The sequence below is a fragment of the Artemia sp. Qi Xiang Cuo genome, chromosome 18 (assembly GCF_049724085.1).
Source record: "Artemia sp. Qi Xiang Cuo chromosome 18, ASM4972408v1, whole genome shotgun sequence".
NCBI classification, from domain to species: Eukaryota; Metazoa; Arthropoda; class Branchiopoda; order Anostraca; family Artemiidae; genus Artemia; species Artemia sp. Qi Xiang Cuo.
The window spans coordinates 61,177,663-61,201,382 of NC_142811.1; the positions used below are offsets into that span (position 1 = coordinate 61,177,663).

The 23,720-nt window shown below is 37.6% G+C and overlaps 1 protein-coding gene across 1 annotated transcript in view; it reads left to right on the top strand.

Moving 5' to 3' along the window:
- Positions 1-23,481, top strand: part of LOC148941741 (uncharacterized) — a 72,852-nt gene extending 49,371 nt beyond the window's left edge. Inside the window, exons 2-4 of the mRNA XM_089104269.1 lie at positions 10,113-10,288; positions 13,917-14,007; positions 23,381-23,481. Of these exons, the coding sequence (XP_088960395.1) occupies positions 10,113-10,288; positions 13,917-13,939 (199 nt within the window). The 3' untranslated portion in view covers positions 13,940-14,007; positions 23,381-23,481. The remainder of the gene's footprint in view (positions 1-10,112; positions 10,289-13,916; positions 14,008-23,380) is intronic.
- The last annotated feature ends 239 nt before the right edge of the window (positions 23,482-23,720 follow it).

Genomic DNA, 23,720 nt, shown 5'->3' on the forward strand with positions numbered 1-23,720 from the left:
AGAAGAAACCGACTGTTTTTAAGAAAAATCTACTGTTTCCAAGTAAAAAAAATTGACTGTTTTCACGAAAAATAGCGGCGCTGCGCATTGACTCGGTTACTTTTTAACGACTGGCCGACAATATTCGGGGGGGGGGGGGCGCCTCCCACCTAGTTGTTATGGCCCTGGATTTAATCAGGTCAGAAAGAGTTTATTGAGCCAAAAGTACTGACCTATCCTAGGGGGTGGGCGGCTTCTATGATCTGTTTTCTGTTTGTCAAAGTGCGTGTTTTAACAAGTTGCCAGTTCGTTACTTCATCATTTCAAAATTCGAATTCATCATATGGTATCAACGAGTGGTGTAGTTCTTACCGAAAGTTTTGAAAGCCCGATTCTCACTAGAAGAGATCATCAAAATCACGATGATGAAACAGCTAAGAAATAAATTTTTTTTCGAAATTAGCAATTTCCTTGTTAGCACTTGTTGACTGTGTCCAGCCTTTCTAATCTCCAATGCGGCTGGCTGGACGCAAAATATCTGATAACTGAATGTGCCTCTGTGAAAGTGAAAAACAAGACCAAAGGTTCTATTGGATCCCAAAAATTCAATATTTAATCCAGACATTGGGTTTTGTTTTCGCTAGATCCAGTCTTAGCTAAACTCCTTGAACATTTTTACTCTTAAAGATCTAAAAACAGATTAAGGCCAAATGGCTAATCCTCCGAGAAAACCAAGTTCAGATTTGGATTCAGCATGTGTGTGTACCTCTATAAGTCATATCTATTTTGACGATACCGATCGAAACGATCCTGCCTTCCGCCAATTTTCCGGTTTAACCGAAATTCCGGAGCTACTTGACTGGCGAGAAATAGAAGCTCAGAAACGAATTTAGCGTATCTCCTTACCCCTATTTCCAACATTTAGTCAACTTTAAATAAAAAATATACGTATAACAAATTATCCGGTTTCAGCCGGATTCCGGACGAAATATATATCCAGCTAAAAAACGATTGTCATATACGGTTTCAGCATGCCCTCTTACCCCAAAATCGAATATCTTATCAACTTCAAATAAAACTTTCAGTTTTAACAAACTTTCCGATTTTGGTCGGATTCCGGGAGAACAACTTGTCTGGCGGGAAGATAGTTTTCATTGCCGTTTTCAGCATGTTTTCTTACCCCATAATCGACTATCTCATTAGCTGTTTAAAAATATTTTGTCTGTCCCTTAATTTGAATCCCCACCCCTAAGTGTAGGGCTACAGAGCCCATCTACGAACTCGACCTTTCCCTTGACCCAAAGGGTCTTCCCACCTAGTTTCATCAAAATATCTCATTCCCTTCGAAAGTTATCGTGCTTAGGCTAAAGACAGACAGACGGACTGCTTTTGCAATATCATAGGTATCCCTCCACTTACGTTTTGGGATCCCAACAAGCAAAACAAAAGAAGTCCAAAACGGATGATAGTTGAACAGGCATCCAAAATGAACAAGACCAAAGGTTTCTAGGGAATCCCAAAATTTAATCTGTGATAAAACAATTGGCTCTTGTAGGTATCCGTTCTTCACCAGACTCCTTAAAGTTGAACTGAAAAGCAAATTTTTGTATGTGTATTTTAAGTGAATACAATGCAATATCGGATTGTGTTAAGAGGAGTTTTTGGCATTTTTACTGTTTTCTCTAGCATGATGTTCAGAATATTTAAGGCCATGCTCACAGCGCTAAGTTCTACTATGACGCGGAAACTTTGAACCTCAATACAATCTCGGCTTTTCAGTGGCCCAATCAAATGAGCTTGGTTAACACTGCTCAGTTCGTGAACGCCTATTTGTCGTAAATCGTTTTCGTCAAGCATGCAACACAGTTACTAGCTGTAGGGGTACCCCAAATCTGACAGGGAATATCACTGTATGGAATTTTATTAGTCGAGAATATATTCAAGTAATGCACACAATGGATATTTCGGCCCTTCTTGGCAAGGGTCCTCCTCAGACTGTCAAACCTCATGATCAACCTTAAGGAAGAATATTTTCTCCGAATAGAATCGTAATTACCGCATCCGTTTCATTTGCTGCTTGAATGTATGTGTCCAAGTCAACATGGGCCCAAGTCATAGCAACTAAGTAACGTATTTTCATTGGGTCTCTCAGCCCTTTTCGGTAAAAAAATTTTACTTTTCAGATTTAGAAACAGGATTTTTCATTGAGTGGTTTTTGTTGTTGTGTGTTAATTTGTACTCTCTCTATTTCTTTCCTTTGGTTACTCCACTATCTTCAACCTACAGAGTGGGTCATAAATTTTATTATTATACAACAATAGTTGCGTTTTTGCAGATACCTTGGTATTCGATATACGGTCTAAAGTCGTTTCTGCAGCTATCGTGGTATCCGATACCACGGTCAAAAGGTGTTTTTGCAGTTGTAGTGGTATCTGGCCAGCTACCGCGGCAACTGATATTCAGATATCACGGTCCGACCGTGGTATCTGCTCGTCGTATCTGAAATGTCATCTCATTCTCATCAAATTTTGTCAAATTGGTGAGAAAGAAGTTCAGCACTTAGTTATGTAATTTGATATCAGTTTTTCTTTTGAAATGATTTTTGAAAAGTGCGATTTCGGCAATATAATAGTCGTTTTTGCAGCGGACCGTATATCAGATATCAAGATAACTGCAAAACGACTAACTGCAGATCCGCAGTTACCATGGTAACAGGGGTATCATCAAAAACGCAACATATGTGTGTTTACGTCATATCTACTGTGATTCGACGTCATATCTGCTTTGACGAAACTGATCAAAGCTTCCTGCCTTACTTCTGCCAAATTTCTGAGTTCAGTCGGATTCCCGGTGAAGGATTTATCCGGAAAGAACAAAGGGTTCTCAGCAGGCTGGCGCTGGAAGAAATTAAACTAATGCAGGTTCGTTTCTTTCACCAGCAAGTCAATCCATGTAAGAAAGGACATAATAGCTAAATATTTCTCTTGTTTATGAACCAAACGTGCTCCAACATAATGGCAGAAGTGATAGATATCGATCAGAAATATGGGAACAGTGATAAAGACTCAGACGATAGTGAACCCTCCAACAAAAAACCGAGGATCACAAAGAAAAGGGCAGACCAAAGATACAAGACTGAGTGGGAAAGAGAATCTGGCTTTAATGAATGGTTACGAAAAGGAAAGGTGCAGACCGGTCAAAACAGTGGATATTTAGCTCACTGTCTTTACTGCAAAAAGGATTTCGTTTGTAAAAAAGGGAAACACGACGCAAAAAGGCCCAGGCCCAGATCTTCTAAGCCAGGCCACTCTTAGTAGAACTGAAGCAACTAATATTGCTCGACAAGCGTTGGCCCCTCATTCTCATGAAAAGCTTCTTGAAAACGAATCTTTTCTCCGTAGTAATTAACGAGACCACAGATTCCACTGTAGCCAAACAACTTGCTGTTTGTGTCAGCTTTTGTGACGATTTGCTTGCTCTTGTCGAATGCAGCGACGGATCAGCGTCTGGTCTATTCAACCAGCTAGTGAAAGTGATGGATGATGTCAAGAAGGCGGGTGTTCCTCTACAAAACTGGGTCGGATTCTGCTCTGACACAACGAATGCTATGATGGGGATACACCACTCAGTCAAAACACTTGTTGAATGGAAATATCCCAGGGTTACAATTGTCAAATGTAGCTGTCATCTGTGTGCCCTAGTTGCAAGTCATGCTTGGAAAAAACTGTCCAAGAGCCTCGAAGATCTATGTCGGACTGTGTGCAATCACTTCAGACACAGTGCAAAACGCCAAGATGCATATAGGAAGGAGTTTCAAGTCTTTACTCAAGTGGAACAGCACAGATTCCTTGCTTTGGCTCCAACACGCTGGTTGTCGTTTCAAAACTGTGCACGCCGTATTCTCGAACAGTGGGATACTCTTACGTTGCACTGGGACTCGTTGGTACTTGAAGATCCCTCGCATGCTAATGATCATGTAAGAATGACACTAAACAACCCATACTCGAGGGTTATGATGTTTTTTGTCGAGTACGTGTTGGGAGAGCTGAATGAGTTCAACACCATCTTCCAGTCTGAAAAACCCCTAGTTCACCTCATGAAAACCAAGGTGGAAAAACTTCTTCGGACATTAGCCATGAACTTCATGAAGCCTTCATATGTTAGAACAGTCAACCCTTTTGACATCAATCCGCATGACGAAGTGAACTATCTTCACGACGAAAATGTCTAAAGGGTACGATTTCCTTGTGGGGCTCGAAAAGAGAGAAGTTACCAGTGGCCGTTTTGTAGCGGAAAGTATCCGAATTCGTCGCTCCGCGAGAGATTTCTACATCGAAGCTGTTCAACAAATTCTTGACCGTTTTCGATTCTCTGAAAAGATCTACGACCTGGTACACTTGCTTACTCCAAGCTCTAGTTATGAACTGAAAGTTCCCAGTTTTCGTCAGTTTATCGACTACTACGATTCTGCGCTTTGGATTAAAGCAAAGCTAGAGCAGGAATGGCGGTCTATACCGAGTGTATTTCTACCTAGTACTGTCGATCTCCCTGACGTAGATGACATGGACATTGTCGTTTACTGGTGCCAGATCTTGCAAACGAAGTCACCAAATGGTAGTTGGATGTTCGCAAATGTCGGGAAAATGGCTCAGTACTTTTTCTCACTCACTTTCTCAAACGTTATTGCCGAGCGTCTCTTCAGTTTGCTCAAGGAAGTGAAAACTGATAAGCGAAACCGACTGAGTGCATTGACATTTTCGGCAACACTGAAAACCAAGCGTGGCCTTAAGCGCAATTCTAAAGGAGGGCTTGATTCGGGCAAGTCAGTGCTAGAGCTAGAACCCGGACTAGTCAAGCGTGTACTCAAAGTGAAGGCTAGTGCCTCTTCTAGTGACTGCAACGTTTTGAACCAAAGCATTGTGTATGGTCTGGCCAAAGATTTTGTTTGTGACACACCTGAACAGTCCGATTCCGATTAATCTTGTCTGTTTATCTTGTATTATTTATCTGAAATTAATCTTGTCTGTTTGTCTTGTATTATTTATCTGAATGTTCCTTCTTGAAGCTTTTGATATTGATTTTCATTAAAAATTAATCGAAAAAGGTTGAGATACGAGAATATAGTTACCCATCAATTGTTCTATTGGATAGGCTTGAGGGCCCAAGGGAAAATCGCTTTTAATTTCTTCACTATTCACTTCACATTTATACGGTTTTCCCACCGTGGACTTTCCCTGATGTGTTACCTCTGCACTTTTACTTCTGTTGCGGGCTTGACGAAAACGATGAACGACAAATGTGTGTTCACGGACTGAGCTGACCATGCTTACCTTTGACCACTGAAAAGAAGGATAGACAGCACGTGTTTTCTCGAATTTATGACAGATCTTCACCACACTTTACTTGACACTGAATCAACATTCATATTAAAGCGAGATTTTTCACCCATTCTCTCTTAAAAATACAAAACACAGCTTTTCCGAGAGTTTCGGGCATGCCGCAGTTTTTACCGCATTTTGGTTCAAGGATGCCGCGGTAATGCCGCTTTTTGACGAGGCCGGCGCCGCGGAGCGTTGCCAGTCGAGTGGCAACACTGTAGAGGAGTCTGGAAAAAGTTACGATTGATGAAACATCTTTGCCTTGTGTTAGTGATGAGACTAAATTATGCACTATGTGATTTGTCGATTAGCACACAGTTAAATAGACCCAAGCGATTATTTTTATACCCATGTTCTGTAGACTTGTTGTGTATTAGCCTAGGCCATTCGTCCTTGAATATCGAAGTACGGCTATCTTGTTCATACTTGATTGCATTCCTGTCTTTACCCTTGTGAGTACTAATTAAATCCATTACATTCTTATTTGCGTCTATCCATCTTAGTATATCTCAAATTAGTCCCCTGTCTCCATTTTGCTCCGATTAGGAATTTGATTTCGACAACCTAATGCATAAATGACAAAAAGTAACTTTTTAAGCGGCTACTCTAAATCTCATGGCTATGGCATTGTCATAACGTTTTTTTAAAAGTAGAATCGAGAGTAGTCATCAAGAAAATAAAATAAAAGATTCGTAGCAAATATTAAATTAAAAAACCCTTCCGGTGCAATGTTCTCTCCGTTTCGGAATAAACGACAAGGAGCCCAGTAGACATTGTCCGGCACGCGTCAACCGAAAATCAACCCAATCTTTCATCCCTTAATTCTATGACTATCTACCTTAGTTCTGCCCTAGGAATGACCTATGGATGGATGATAGATAGACTTATTTATCAACAAATGAACTTTATATGTAAGACATAAGGCCTGGGATGTGATTTTAGGCAAATAATCACATGAATAAATGTGTGTCGAAGGTTTTCCTTCAAAGCAAATTTAAAAAAAATACAGACACTAAAATAACATCGATTCTCCTTTGTTTTAGGGAGAATATCTTCTCCTTGAAAGTCAAACTATTATGACAAGACGTACAAAAGTGCTTTGTCTTAGAGGCAGCTAGCCCCCTCCTTTAAAACAGGCAAAAAAATTATGTTTTACCTAAATTACCAAAATTAATTTTTAACTAAATTAAACAAAGGTAAAAACAAAAGAAGGTTCTATTTCTACTTAAATTTAATAAGTTATCCATCTCTTTAGCAAATATTACATTACATTAAACAAAACAACAAACAACAGTGAGAGCATGTAAAGAAATTAAAACAATTCAAATTCTTATGAAAAAAAAATTTAACTCCGATAGTTTGTAAAGGTAGTCGGGTGTGTAATCCATCTTGGGATGATGATCATTATATGGAGAATTTCCAATTTCTTCGTAATTGCCACCTATTTCCAGAAGAGAGCTTGTACTGACCTATCTTGAGGAGTTATGACGGGGATTGGGGTTATACAGTTTATTATTAAGATGTCACTTTGACTATATTAGGTTCTCCAATAAATCACTTTTTGTTTATTCAAATTTTAAAGCCACATGAATGTGTCTTGATAAAAAAAAATGACTGTCAAAGTTACTATTGATGGGCTATTCTGTATCATAATTAAATTATGAATATTAAAATATCTTTAATTGACCAGTAAGATTGCCAACAGAAAGATATTGTAAAAACTAAATTCATAAAGGCTATATGTTTTTAAATGCATGAATTCTTTAACCTTAAGGTATAACTGCTCTGCATCAATTTGCCGAGTAAAAATTTCTTTCCGCCTGTATTTCCTGGTACTTCAGCGCAAAATAAAGATAGAGATACCATTCAATAGCAAAAAGTAAACTCTTGAATACCTTGATTTTTTTTTTCCAAAAATGCCAAAAATGTGTTTGAAAAACGTTGTCTAATTAGGAGTCTTGCATGTCATTATTCTGAATAAAAATAAAACAAAATCTACACAAAGATTTTCCCCCCTTCCTGATCTAGACTATTAGAGCAAAATTACAGTATTTCTCAAATTGGTCTTATAGAAGCAGTATAAACTTCATGAAGAAACAGAAAAAAAATCCGCATTTTAGAGAGCGTTTAAGAGCTGGTTTTCCGTTTATCGTCGGGAGACTGAGTGGCAAAGGGTGGACTATTTGCCTGCTTTAAGCTAGACAGTTAAATAACAATGAGCTGACTGTCTCATTAGGGTTTTTGTGCAAATGAATTGAAATTAAGTAAAAACGGATAATGGGGAATAAGAGACTGGCAGCGATTACTAAAACACGAAAGTTGGGACAGTCCCAAAGGTAAGATATTTTTTTTTATATTCTAAGATAATGCATACTTAAACTTTATTATTCAGTCTACCTTGTTCTAGGTCAATCCATTTAGGAATCAAAAAGAAAAAAACAACTTTTGGTACTTCCGTATTAGCCAGTACATGTTCTACAATTTTTCTCTCTTGTATGTGCGAGAAACCTGTTCTTATCTGTTTGTATTAGGAGATAAGTAGCGTAGGCTATGCTCAGCAGAAAAACTACGATGCAGTTATATTTTAATAGAATATTTAATATATAGAATTGGTATTTTGGTTGGGTTAGGTATTTAATATAATGCGTACTGGGCGGCCCGCTTTACATAATTCTTTGTTGTAGTTTCCAAAATTTTAGTGGTAAAGTATTATATCTTCATTATATTTTGGTATATTTCAGCAGAATTAACCTCACTTCATTTCTCGTTTGTGTATTGGCGCTACTTGTCATATATAAAACACACTCGAGAAGTGAAGTGTATTGAATGCTAAAGAAATAAAACAAAATGATGAAAATACAATGCTTTAGTAACAAAATTATGAAAAGTGTCACAAAGAATTATGGAGGGGGTTCACCCAGGACTCGTAAACGAAAATAACCTAACCTAACAAAAATACTAACTAAATATTTAATTTAAGAAAAAGCTAGAATGTGGTTTCTCAATGAGCCAAAAGTTATTGTCTGGTATAGACAGCGTGAAAAACCGGGTATTTACAATACAAGTTCTCGAGTTTGTTTCACATTTTAGACAGGTACCGTATTGGTTAATACGAAACTACCCGACTCCCGACTACCCGACTTTTCAAGAGTACCAGACAGCCACTCTTATGTAAGCATAGACACCCATAAGGGGGGAGCAAGGGGGTGCCGGTAAGGAAGGATCAGGGGGTCGTCAGCCCCCCGGCGTGTCATTTACACTTTCAATGGCAAAATCATGTGTTTGTACAATAAGGTTCTCTCTCAGAAAAATGATAAAGTGTAAACGGATATTCAAGAATATAAAGTATTTCTCATAGTGCCTCCCCCTAAAATTCGGCTTATGGATGCCAGTGTAGGTAAGGACTAATTTATGTACATCTGAAATTTTAATGTTGCTCCTTATTTTCAGTTTTTAAAAACATTGTCATTTTCAAATAATGCAGAGAAATTTTTCCCCCTAGCCCCCCCCTCCTTGGGGATCCTCATTAGAAGACAAAAAAAAACCCTTGGACAAAATTCTTCCTTGGGAAGTTCCTCCCGCATAAAACTTCCCTGGCTTATGCCATCCTAGTTAAATATTCCACCCCGGAAAACTTTCTCCGGAAAATGATGCCTGGAAAATTCTCTGTACTTTCATTTGAGAAAAATCTTGTTTAGATTTAATTTCTATTCGTTTCATGCATTCGAATCATGCAAAATCCACCTCTTTAGATGATTTTATGGTAGTCTACTTACGTGTCATCCCGAACACACTCCAAAAGTTGGATCTGTTTAAAACCGGTTTCTCGATATTTTTCTGACAGAATTAGCCTGAGTCGGATTAACTACTATGCTACATAATTTTGTTACTAAAGAGTTATTTTGTCATTATATTTTGATATTTTTTATTACTATTAAACTAACTTCACATCTTGAGTGTGGTCGGGATAACACGTAAGTATCGATTTTATGTTTTAGATTGGGGGATTCATGAAGAAAGGAGGGCAGGGGTACGGGACCATAAGCCTACTTGTTTAAATGTCCTAGGTGAACATTTGGGGGTACTTACGCATTATAGCAAACACACTCAAGTTCTTGTTCTTAATTTGGGCTATATGTTTGAAACTTAAAATTAGAATTTCAATTTAAAATTAGGGGAGGGGGTTGGGGTGAAGTATAGTGGGTCTACAATCAAAATGTGTTTGCTTTTAGACTAAAATTATTCTTCATATTATGAAGTAAGAATTGTTTTCTAACTTCACGATGTTCAAATACTTTACCCCAACCCTCCCTCCCCCTCAATGTACAAATATAAAGCCCAATTTATATAAGTGTAATGCATTCTGTCATTCGTCACTTGTCTTTGTGGCTATTAAACCAGTTTTCTCAGATCTTACATTCAGATCGAGTACTTGAGTGTATTTGCTATAATAGGTAAGTACCCAGTTAGATACTAAACTGCACAAGGATTGCACATTTAAATCCCCATTCTATTTCTAGACTATAGTATTTTGTATAAAAAAGTCATTTCACGTTACGGTCTTATGTCCAAATTAGGGTTTCATATAATAAGGCTACTTGCTCCTGCAGTTAGAAAAGTATTGCATAGAGCAGTCTAATTCATAAGACAGTACATTATAAGGTACTTACTCTGTTGATCATGTGCGTCATTAGTCTGATTTAATGAAAATGAATAGATTATAGTTCTTTCAAGTAATCTTTATTTTTCTTACAGACATAAAAACATTGAAAATAATCCCAAAACCTTGGAAACTGACGTTTCAGCAGAGGGACTACATGGGCAGCTAGACAGCGATGGCCAACGTGAACTAGATGAAATTATTGCCGTGCAACAGGAGGCATCTGCTCATGGTTTAAAATTCGTTGAAGGGCCAGGAAAGCTAAGTGAAGGTGAAGCATTTAAAGACCTACTAAATAAAAATTATATTGTAAATGCATTTCATTTCATGAGCAGAAACCAATCTGCTCATAATAAATGACCACTAGTAATAAAGATATATGAAGATTTTTGGCTATTGATAATATATATTCTATCACTTATGGACAATGAATTTCAGGTTCTTGAGTTGTGGCTCTGTAGCCTTTTGTTATCTCTCACCCCTCCTTGGACATTCTGCCCTCAATCAATCAATTTATCAATACTGAAAAAAACAATTTCAAACCTAAGGTTTTTACACGCCCAAGAAGCTCAGCTTGAGAAGGGCCAACAAAACCAAATAAAACACTATTATAAAGCACATAAAAAAACACATACATATACAAAAAAAAACAAAAAAAAACACTGGATCAAGATAAGGACATTTATGAAATAGGGAATTTAGAAGGAAACTTACATATAACTGGAAAAAAAATATTTAAATGAAGAAGAGATTAAAAATTAGTATGAAATCGAAAAAATATTTTAAAATCAGAAAAATATACTAAATGAAAAGAGAGACATATAAAATTGGATGGAATTCAAAAAAAGAAAAAAGGGGAAAAATTACTATACTGGAAAGACCGGGTAAGAAACTGCCTTTGACGAAAGAGATAGAGGGATATCAGAAGGAATGGAATTACATAGTAAAATTGATTGATAAACAGGAGACCTCTGACCTGCTGTTTATGATCGTTTAGGTAAAACAAATCTGCGATAAGAGCCACGTAAACAAGAAGAGTACCTACCTGAGCCTGACAGAAAGAAAAACTGCTGCTGAGACGGTGTAAGTGTACCTAGAAAAGCAAAATGCGCTAAATAAAGGTAACATTTACCCACAATACGATCCAGCGGAGCTATTCCAGCATCATTATGCTGGAATAGCTAATAGCATCAAAAGTAACCTTCACTGCCCTATTTTGGGCTCTTTGAAGTGAGCAGAGAAGAGATTTATTAGTACTACCCAAGACAGAACAGCAATAGGAAAGGCAAGAAAAAATAAAAGCATAATAAAAAGAGAGCATAACATCTGGGGGAAAAAATGAGTTAACCCTGTATAACATTGAAGATTGGCGGAGGACAAGGGAACGGGCATGAGTTATACGGGGTTTAAAAGAAAGAAAACAGTCAAGACACACGCCAAGAAATTTCACTATAGTAGCTTGCGGTATAATATCATTCCCATAAGTCAGGATAGTTGGCTCCCTTACGTCTCTCATACAATAGGGGATCCTGAAGTGTACAGTGGCACTTTTTTGGCTGTTGAGAGTCTTACCATTTGACCAGTACCTATTTTTTTTTTTTTTGATCAAGAAGACCTTGAGCTAGGGAAGTGGCAGATGGCAGGTCTACTGCAGCAATGAAAAGGTTACTGCCGTCAGCAAAAAGAATAGGGTGCACAAGGGGATGAAGACCATCAACAAGATCATTGATATAGATTAAAAACAAAAGTGGTCAAAGCACAGAGCCCTGTAGGACACCTTTCAAAATAGACAAGGAAGAGGAAGAAGTACCATTAACCGAAACATACTGAGATATCCCTCAGAGGCAAGACCTAAACCATTCCAGTGGGACTCCATGCGCTCCAAATAAAGATAATTTAGACAAAAGAACAGAGTGAACGATCATATCAAATACCTTTGTAAAGTCAAGAAATAGACCCAAAACACACAATCCCTTGTCAAGATTAACACGCACAAACTCTGTTGCATCTGAAAGTGTATGCAAGGTAGAAAAACTGGGACGAAAAACATACTGATGGTCAGGTATGAGAGAATTTCCTGCAGTCGTATTAGTACTAAATACAAATTAAGAGAGTCTACAATACACTAAATTTGCATATATGCAAATTTGCATATACCCTTATCTGTAGTTAATTCATGACTGCTTATCTTAATCATTTTGATCTTTAGTTTGCATTAATTAGAATTCGGTTTTATGTTATCAAGGTCAGATGAACACTTAATTAGGTTATCACTAAGGTAACTGAACTTTTGAAAAATACAATTTTGTTTCTTCACTTCTGTGTGACAGGAACCAATTATCAGGATGAAATTTATTACTTATTATTATATCCTGACTTTGATCCTCATTAACATTGTACATCTATGGAGGGGTTGTTCTGACAAGGGGGGACTGTTTGAGTTTCTTGCGGGAAAGAACTTCATTAACTACAGTCCAAACCATTCGCAAATTCCCCTTACACTCATCAATTCGACACGAAAAATAGAGCTTTTTGGCTGCAAAAAAAAACCTTTTAGAGACGTTTTCATTAAAAAATCTATTTATTTGGTATTTTTGTTTAAATAATTCAAACAAATGTAGTTTTTGTCTCCGAAAAACTACAACAAGTCATGTTTCTAGCATGACTAGTCTACCGGGTCTAGGTGTCCCCCAAAAATTACACCCATGGAAATATCCTTGTATTTTCCTTATTAATACCGAAGGTTCATTAGAAGGGGAACTGAAATTTCTAGTCACCTGCTTATTTAAGAGGCAATCCTATAGCGTTGCCAATCGTAAAGAGCCATAAGGGTTAAGTTTGTTAATATTTATTTATTTTTTAAGCTGCTACATCGACTCTAAATCCAAAAGTTTTAAATGACATGTATTGTAACTAGAACTATCTACTATAAGGACCGTTTAGTTTACACCAAGGGCATTTTCTGGAGGGGAGGGGTAAACACCGTGTCTCTAGTTTTGTTAATTTTTTTGGTGTACACGGTAGGTTCATGTAGCACATATTTACATATTTTCCATGGTTTAACGTTCTTCTCATTGATAAATTGCTAATAATTTATCGGTCCTAACAGTTTAGCCTTCTTGTATTTATATTTTTTGAGACAGCCAATTCTGACACAGCCATTTTGTACAACATAGAAAAATAAATCTAATAACTACGTCTTTAGGGATGACTTAATCCCTCACGGTCTCCGGGGGAAGGGCTGCAAGTTATGAACTTTGCCTATAGTTTACATACAGTATTGGTTATTGGAAAGTATACAAACGTTTTCGGAGGGAATCTTTTCTGGTAAGAGGGGTCGGGCGGAGGGGTCACGTGGGAGGATATTTCCATGGAGGAAGTTTTAATGGGGAAAAGGAATTTTCCATGAAGGGCGCACCGAGTTTATCAGCATTATTGAAAAAACGATCAGAAAATAAATAAAAAAAAAAGTTTTTTAAACAGAAAGAAAGGAGTAACATTAAAACTGGAAAGGAACAGAAATTATTACGTATAATGAGGATGTTCGCTCCCTCGTTAACACCTCGATTTTTCTGCTAACTAACGTTTATGAATTTTATATATTTGGGATTGAATTAATAAGCCAATTCTTTTGATATATATTATAATGTCAAAATTCCGTTTTTAGAGATTCTGTTGCTGTTGAGCCGCGTCGTTCCTTACTTACAGTTCGTTAACACGAACTGTTTTATAATATTATATTTTGTTTATCTTGCCTGTGTAGTATATATTATTATATACATTACATTATTATATTGCGACAAGGAAGTGTGAATAATTAAATTATATTTTGCGTCGCATTTAGCTCATGTTATTTGACATAATAAATTCGTTTCGTATCATACTATTTTTCTTTTCAGATATGGAAAGAAGATTTAAATAGAATCATTCAAGCCAACGGCTAGGAAGCTCAAGACCTGGCTTTATTTGATGGCAGAATTTCAGAAGACGGTATGCCGTATACTAGGGTAATTTTGGATGCCGGGTGTGATAAAAGGGCAAAATGACACGAGTACAATGACAAAGCTGGTCATGTCGTTATTTTTTATTATTCAACTAAAAAACCTTTATTTGTTAGCTCTAGAAATAAATATTGCTACATTTGCTCTTGTGCGAGAACGAAAAAATTGCCCCCTGAAGATCACTTTTGCTACCTCAACTGGAACGGGTTCCTCTTCATTCCTCTTCCCATTCCTCTTCAGGAATGGAGCAGGACATGATGGTGGAGGGTTTTGTGCTTACCGTTTCAATTCATGGGTATCTAGAATTCGTAGGAGTGAAGATTCTAGCGAACATCAACGCCTTATAGAGCGTGTGACCTATTGAAAAGAAATTATGAAGCATGAATGTTCTAATCACGTTTCCAAAAATTTTACCGGAGATTTATATAATCTCGCCAAAAATAAAAACCAATTCCCAAAAATCTTGACAAAGAGCTGCATATCCAGTCTTACCAAAAAACTTCACGGTACAATAAAAAAGAACCGGGAAGATGGGGTACCTTAGACAATTAAAAAAAAATCTTCTAAAAAATGTCCCTTGTCATGTGTTTGAGCAAGACAAAAAATTTTCTTCTGGGTGCAGCAAATGAGGCACTATTTAAGCGAAATTCTCTAGAGTCCCCACAATGCTTTGAGAAGCAGTCAATGACAAGCTCCAAAAAGTCATTGTGAAAGCCCCTAGTCTGTTGATCTAGGCAACGACAAACATACGCTGAAACATTCATGAGAATTGTCGTCAAATTCTTAGATCACAAACAGGTGTGCCGATCCAAGCAAAATTCCCGTAGTGTGCGTGTGATGGCAACAGCCCTCGCCAATTAACTCGGGAATAAGTGGCACTCAAATAAATAAAAGAGTGTTTTGGGCAGGAGCCCAAAGCAAAAGAGTAAGAATGTTTCTTCTTAGCGTGAAAAACTTGAACAATGTGCGAGGAATCTTATTCCTTTATAATATGACAGGCAGTGAAAACCAATTTAAGTACATGATTCTATTCAATCTGTGTTGGGCGACCTGCCACATGTTCCGCAAGATTGGTCAAAAAATAGTGACAGGAATGAGTTTATCTGAACTAAAAAGAACTAACCTGTGAACCTAATCGGATTATCTTTTGTACTGTACTGTGTTAGATAGCGCAATTAACTTGCGGATTTAATTGTGAGGGATTGTTCACTTCATACAAAGTGAGTTATTATTTATCATATTGAATAATTTAGCTCCATAACTGAATATTTACTTTTGGTCAAGTAACCTTGAATTAAGAATGATTAACAGTTCGTGAATCTGTAGTGTCTCGTTAGAATATGTCGGGAAAAAATCAGCCCCTAAGGCTACCACCCGAGAAGGATATTCCCACTGAAACCCTTGGCCAGTCGACCTTCCAACCTACTTCTAAAACTCTTTCTAGAACCTGCCACAACTACGCAGTCCCAAACAGTTAGCCACTTGTCAGGAATTCAGGCCTTAGCCGCAACTAACTCTAATGAAAGAGGTGAGACGCCTGGCAAAAAGAGGAAAAAGGATGAAACTCGTTCGCCAGTGATAATGCAACCCCTCCCTTCAAGTGTACCAGAAACTAGTACTACAGATGACCCCAATTATTATACTGTCTCAATCAACAAAACCAATGGCCAACCCTTTTCAAAAGATCGAATAATGCAAATTAGGAAAGCTGTCTTTCTGATCGCCAAAGTAAATTTTGAACTTGTTTTCAAGCAGGGCGAGTCTATTGATATTTACTTTACGACTTCTCAGGCGGTAGACCATGTCCTGTCAAAATCCAAAGAAATAATTCTTGATGGCTCGAAAATTTTAGCCACAAAAAAAGATGTGGAAAAGTTACACAAGTATGTGCTTTATGGTGTTGATACCAGTGTAAAAGTGGAGGAAATACAAACTGAACTAATAGATTCTTCAGGCTTTCTCATAAATCCTTCAACTGCAATAAGGCTAAGTTTAAACAAAGAACGATTCCTTCACCCAAGCCGTTCAATCCTCATTTCCTGCAAAGTTCAGCTAAACAGAGAAATATTATTTTACAGTATGTCCCTATTTTATAAGATTTATAAGCCCTACAATGCTCCACGTGTCTGGCCCACGGCCACAGCAAAAAACACTGCAAACAGTCCCATCCGTCTTGCCTTAAGTGTGGGAAAACAGGCCTCGCAATTAGTGAATGCCCTGAGTCACACGTTTTCTGCAGAAATTGTAACCGTAAGGGACACACAGCCCTCCAAAAACAATCTTGCCCGGCTCACCAAAAGCGAGTCGTAATCCTTAGAATATCGGATAAAATGAACCTACCCTACTCAGTTGTATCTGCAAGTATCCCTCGGCAACCCAAACCCCATCGGCCCAGTAGAACCCAAGCAACAGTTGTTGTAGAAGATGCAAATACAGTATCATTTCCTAAAGAGGCAAACAATGTTTATACTCAAGGTATTAGTCAATCCCCCTATCCCTTACCTAAGTTTACTTCAACATCCTGCCCTCCAAAATATTCATCTAAAAGCTGCCAAAAATCGCAAAGATTTGCAACTTATCTCACAGCCAGTCACTTAATTGGGGTTAGTAATGAACCTGAGAAAACCAAAAATATTCTCAAGAAGAAAGCCATCACTGAACTTCTAGGTGATGACATCTTACAAACAGCTATAGCTCAACTATCTTCCATCAAAAAGGACATAGATTCCACATCGAAGCTACTTAAGCCGGTTAACTGAACTGCAAATCAAATCGGTGCCACTGCCCTTGAAATCTAAAAAAACGGCAAACTTTCCATCCCAGTCCAAAATTACCACCAATGATAATTCGTCGGCTGAAGAAGAATTTCAATATTCAAGTCCAACAAATGTTGAAATTCTGACCATAATGGATATTTAAATGTGTACTATGCAAGATTTTACGTTTCTCACGAATTTATCACTGTGCAATAATGTTGTTTTTAACTATTACGATGACCAAAATAATTTGCCCAACAAACCCTTAACTAGTCCAATAGCCCCTTAAACCATACTATACCTATTAAGATCTACACCTACCAACCTTGAGGACATCAGTGGCAGATTAATTGACCTAATTTCAGTACCGGATGTTTTTATTAATTATTTCACCAATATTCCAAATGCTAACTCTGTTCTCCCTCCGAGTCAGTACACCCTAGCAAGAATCCCAGATCCATGTTTTTCTCTCCAACTGATAGTAGAGAAGTACTTCAAGTTATCAAATCTCTCTCTAATAGTAGTACACCTGACTTCTTTGGCATAAGTAATAAGCTTCTTAGAACCGCATCTTCCCGTGTTTGTGAACCCATTCATTGTTATCCCGATTCATAAAAAAGGCGATCCGTCTGAGATAAGTAATTATCGTCCAATCTCACTTCTCCCAGTTATATCCAAAGTGCTCGAGAGAATTATCTTCCGACGTCTTTCTCCCTTTTTATTTGGGATTAATCCTTCAGATTTGTTGATTTCTTCTCATCAATATGGCTTCCATTCCAAATTTTCAACTGCTCATGCACTAATCGACGCCAAACAGTTTATACGTTCCCAACTTGACCTTAAAAGTACTGTACTGGGCTTATTTCTGGATTTTTCTAAGACCTTTGACATGGTTGACCATAGTGTTTTATTAAGTAAATTAAATAAAAAAAACAAGTTTTTTAAACTGAACGTAAGGAGCGACATTAAAACTTAAAACGAACAGAAATTATTCCGTATATGAAAGGGGCTGTCCCCTCCTCAACGCCTCGCTCTTTACGCTAAATTGTTTATTGTTTTAAAAAATAAAGTTGTGAAACAGAGTCAAACTTTAGCGTAAAGAGCGAGGCGTTGAGGAGGGGACAGCCCCTTTCATATACGGAATAATTTCTGTTCGTTTTAAGTTTTAATGTCGCTCCCTACCTTCAGTTTAAAAAACCTGTTTTTTTATTTAATTTCTGATTGTTTTTTAGTTAATGCAGCTTTTATTCTGATAAAAATTTTACTTTTCTTTTGCTAAATGGATGTCTTTACAAATTAACTTACGTAACTAACTTCTATATTCGTATATTTTTCTTCTGGCAAAAAATACAAAGTTGCAGATTTTTGCAGATATGAGCTTGAAACCTATGTAATAGGGTTTTCTGATACGCTGAATCTGACGGTGCTATTTTCATTAAAATCCTTTCACTTGTAGGGGATGTTTCCCCCCTCTTTAAAAATTTGAGTAAATTTTCTCAGGCTCGTAGCCTTTAATGAGTAATACTAAACTTAATAAAATTTATATATTTAGAATCAGCGTTATAAACACATTCTTTTGATACATTTATTGACATCAAAATTCCGTTTTTAAAAGTTTCGATCACTATTGAGCCGTATCGCTTGTTTTTTTTTATTACGTATATGTTATTACGTATATGAGGGGGTTCTCCCCTTAGTCAATACCACGCTCTTTACGTTAAAAGTTAAAAAAAAATTTGATTCACTAACCCTTGAATCACAAAGGCCGTTTAATTATAAGATAGATATATTTTTAAATAAAAAAAAAATTGTTTAGATTAAAGAGCGTGTTTTTTCCGTGGGGTAGAACCCCCTCACATAATTTATACTTTCTGTTCATTTTAAGTTTTAATATTCCTTCGTACATTTCAGTTGAAAAAACTTGTTTTATTTGTTTTATTTAATTTCTGATAGTTTTTTAAATAATGATTGGAAATCCGGACCCCCCGTCATAGACATGTTCCTTACCCCCCAGACACCTCCTTTACGGACCTCTTCTCCAGAGTAACCCCCTCCTCTAGCCCCCCCCCTCCAGAAAAAATCCTTCCTGAAAATGGTTGTATACTTCCCAATAACCAATAAATAATGCTGGCAAGTCCGGCGCCCCCTTCATGGCAATTTCCCTTCCCCCATGAAACCCTTCCCTCCAACTACCAGAAAAAAAAACCTCCTGAAAACTTCTGTATACTTCCCAATAACCAATACTATATGTTAACATTGGGTAAAGTTCATAACTTTTAGCCCTCCCTCTGGGAACTTCGGGGGATTAAGTCATCCTAAAAGACATATTTATCATATTTTCGACCATGCTGAACAAAATGGTTATCTCAAAATTTTGATCGGGTGACTTTGGGAAAAAAATAAGTGTGGGAGGGGGCCTAGCTGCCCTCCATTTTTTTTGTTCCTTAAAAAGGGCACTAGAACTTTTAATTTTCATTAGAATGAGCCCTTCCACGATATTATAGGACCACTGGGTCGATACGGTTACCCCTAGGAAAAAAAACAACAAAACAAACAAATAAACACGCATCCGTGATCTCTCTTCTGGCAAAAAATGCAAAATTCCACATTTTTGTAGATAGGAGCTTGAAAACTCTACAGTTGGGTTCTCTGATACGCTGAATATGTTGGTGTGATTTTCATTAAGGTTCTATAATATTTAAGGGGTCTTTCCCCCTTTTTTTGGAAATCAGCCAAATTTTCTCAGGCGCGTAGCTGTTGATGGGTAGCACTAAACTTGATGAAAGTTATATATTTGAAATCAGCATGGAAATCTGATTCTTTTGATATATCTATTGGTATCAAAAACCCGTTTTCTAGAGTTTCGGTTACCATTGAGCCGGGTCGCTCCTTACTTACAGTTCGTTACCACGAACTGTTTGACTCAAGAACATAGGGATTCGTGGAATTCTTTTCTCATGGTTCGGCTCTTATCTCTCTGGTAGAGTACAGAGTCTGAGTCTGGGCGGCATGACCTCACATCCCCTACCTGTCCGGAGGGGCGTCCCAAAGGGCTCTGTTCTTGGTCCAATACTTTTTCTCCTTTATATTATGATTTGGTCGCGGACCTGGGTCTATCAGTGCACCCAGTACTTTTTGCTGACGATAGCAACTTTTTCATCACCGGCCCTAATTTACCATCCGTCGTCACCTCTGCTCAAATCCTTCTGAGTAGAGTACATGAGTGGTGTCTCGTTAACTGTATGACCATTAACAGCAAGAAAAGTCAGGTTGTATTATTTTGAACCCCTTAAAAAAAAAAAATAATAATGAAGCAAGCACTTGGCCTAAAATATTCCACCAATCTCCTCCCGCAGGTCGGAGTTGCCAAGTTTCTTGGTGTCCACATAGACTCCTCCCTATCATTTGCAACACTTGTTTCCTACATCAGAGCCATAATCTTGCGACAGGTAAGCATGATTAATCGCGTGAATAATTTTCTTCCTCCTGATATCCTTGTCACCCTTTATTACTCTTTTATCTGCCCATATGTTTCATACTGCGGATCTGTTTGGGGTAACACTTATCCTTCAGTTACCAATAAATTAAAATCCGCCCAAAACCATGCCTTCAAAGCTGTTTTTCGGCTGCCCCAACTATATCCCAGCCAGGACTTGTTCTCGGGTTTCGGTATTATCCCTTTTGAACAAATCATTAAAAAATTAAATCTTTCCCTTGCATACTCCGCTTACCATAAAAATCTTCCTCTCCAATTATTTTCTTATTTTAATTGTAATAATTCTGAAGGCCTCTGTCTCTGTTCATCTAACCGTTCCTTTATTGTCCCCAAGTGTGTCTCTAGCTCCGCCCAGCGATCCCCCAGTTTTAATTCTATACTTCAATGGAATATAATACCCTCCAGTATCGAGCTATCCACAAGTTTTCGCACGCTGAATAACAATGTTACTAAACTTTGATATTATAATTTTCTAAATTTTTAATCAATTTGCATTAATTTACCCGTGTTTTCTCTTTCTTTTTTCTTTTTTCTCTCTTCTTCATTTTCATTTTTTTGTTATGGTCCTCAACAAGTTCGCTTGAACGATCCTTAGTATTATTGGTGTTATGTTTTATTTTTATGTGAATAAATTGAATTGAAATTGAATTGAAATTATATTGAATTGAAAACAAATACATTGTAACTAGCAAATGAGGTACAGAATTCAATGTGAGCCAATTGTCTTTACGTGTTTTGAAAGAAAAAGAACGAAATTGTTCAAAGTTAGGATGATTTCGGCCTTTTTGCTGATAAAGAAAGGTGGTGGCTTGTAGCTTCTCCTGACGGGGTAAGTGACTCCGGACTTGTAGAAGTTAAAACAATAACAAATATTCCAAAACAGAAAACAATAAAAGAAGCTGTACATGAAAATTTTGTGAATAGGTTTTTCCTTAGGTGGGATCCTATTGAGAACCGTATTGTACTCAAACGTGATCACAAATACAATTACCAAATACAGGGGCAGTTTGATATCTTTACCGCTAAACTTTACCCCCCCCCCCCTAATATGGAAATCTATAGCCCAAATTTATTTCTAAAGCAACGAAGAAACTAACGTAAAAACTGGTGTGCTCTCGAATTTTACACAGCGTAAACTTTTGTGAGTGGCACATAATACGCAAGTACCAAAATATCTCCTCCCCCACCACGGAAATAAAAAAATAAAACTCAAACAAAATTTTCAAATTTGGAAACACTTATTTTCCACGGGGGGGGGGGTATTTTCCGCGTGGGGGTATTTTCCGGGGGGTATTTTCCACTGAGGATATTTTCTAGGCGGTATTTTCCGGGAGGGGGGTATTTTCCAGGGGGTAATCACCGGGGGGGGGTAAACACCTAGAACTTAAAGAGCGATGGGCAGAACATTTTGAGAATTGGCTAAACCAAGATTGAGTTGCAGAAAAAGACAGAGGAAAATGAAAAATCTTGTGATACCTTGGATGTGAAAGAAGATTTGTTTTGTGAGGAAGAATTAGCGACAGTACTAAAAGGATTAAAAAAACAATAAGGCTAAAGGTGCTGATAGGGTGGTAAATGCGTTTCTTAAATATGGTGGCTCTGAGGTTAGAAATAATTTACTGAAGATTATGAATATGATTTTTGAAAAAGTGAAAGTACCTAACAATCTTAGGAAAACCTTAATTAAGCCACTTTATAAGAAAGATGATAAAAGAGAGTGTGGTAATTATCGAGGCATTAGTGTGGTCTCTGTAGGTAGCAAATTACTTAGTAATATGATACTTTTTAGACTGAGAGATACTGTAGACAAAGTTTTAAGAGAAGAACAGTGCGGTTTTAGAAAAGGCAGAGGATGTGTCGACCAAATTTTCACTCTTAGGTTAATAATTGAGAAGTATCTGAGTTTTCAAATTCCTTTGGTCCTCAGTTTTCTAGATTATGAGCAAGCGTTCGATTCTGTTTTATACATGTATGGTATACCAGGCAAATACATTTAACTGATTAGTGCTCTGCATGAGAGTAACACTGTTACGGTTAAGGTAGGAAGTGATGTTAGCAGCTGGTTTTGTATTAAATCAGGAGTTAAGCTGGGTTGTGCTTTATCCTCTTATATATGGATTATTTTGATGGACTTTGTCCTAAGGAGCACAGGAAAGGCAATGGGAGACCACGGAATCAAATGGGGAGGAAAAGGTCTCCTGGACTTAGATTATTCTGATGATTTAAGCATCCTAGATGAAAGTGTGAGCAAAATGAATGAACTTTTAGAGGTTTTGCGACTTCAGGGTGCTAGAATAGGTTTGAAAAATATTGCTAAGAAGACTAAGTCACTAAGGCTAGGAATAAGTGAAGATGAAAAGGTGACACTGGTAATGAAAAGATTGATCAGGTGGGTAGCTTTACTTAACTCGGTAGTATTATTAGTAAAGATAGTGGGAGCAGTAAAGATGTTAAAAGTAGAATAGCCAAGGCTCAGGGTGTTTTTTCACAGTTAAAAAAAGTTTGGAAGAATAGTAGGATAAGTCTGCAAACCAAAATTAGAATATTAGAAGCTACAGTGATGACAGGGGTCAAACATAGCTCTGAAGCATGGGCGCTTCGAAAAGCGGATGAAGATTTGCTAGATGTTTTCCAGAGAAATTGCTTAAGGATTGTTCTGGGTACCTGGCTGACTGACCCGTATTTCAAACACTAGGCTGTACGAAATTTTTGGTTCAATACCGCTCTCTATGGCTATAATGAAAGAAGGGTTGAGGTGGCTAGGGCACGTAGTGCGGACGAAGGATGCCAGATTACCGAAGATTGTTCTTTTCTGCCAACTGTCTAGGGCTAAACGGAAAGCAGGTCGTTTTCCTCTGGGGTGGATTTAAAGGAAATGGGAACTTCGTGGGAGGGTGTAAAAAGAGCTCTGAATAAATTGAGATGGAGGAGGAGCATGCGTAGCTGTGTTGGCCTCAGGCGGCTTGTTCTACGGTGAGTTGTTGTGCTCACCGTAGTAGTAGTGGTGCTACTACGTTACTGCACATAACTTATTTAGTTAACTTAAAGACACTGTCTTTTCGTTTCAATTTGGTCTTTATAGTAAAAAGTTTTTCTTTTCTTTTTTTTAGTATGAATCCATGGCAAAAGGAGCAAGCCGTGGAGGATATACGTCAAGGTCAGACACTTAAAGCTAGATCTATCAAATATGGGATCCCCAAGTCGACTCTATATGATTCTTATCGCCCTGCATCCAGGAGGGCTCTGAACACAGGACCTCATCCAGCGCTGGGAGCATAAATTGCAGCAGCCCTAATCCAGTTTATTTATACAAGCCAGGTAAGAGGGTTCCAAGTAACGACGTTTAACCTACTTTAAATGTCGTTAAAGACTGCCGCTCGGCTTGCTAGCATGGCTGGTACTGATGTATTTGACAGATTTATAATTGGTAGTATCCCAATTGGTAGTATC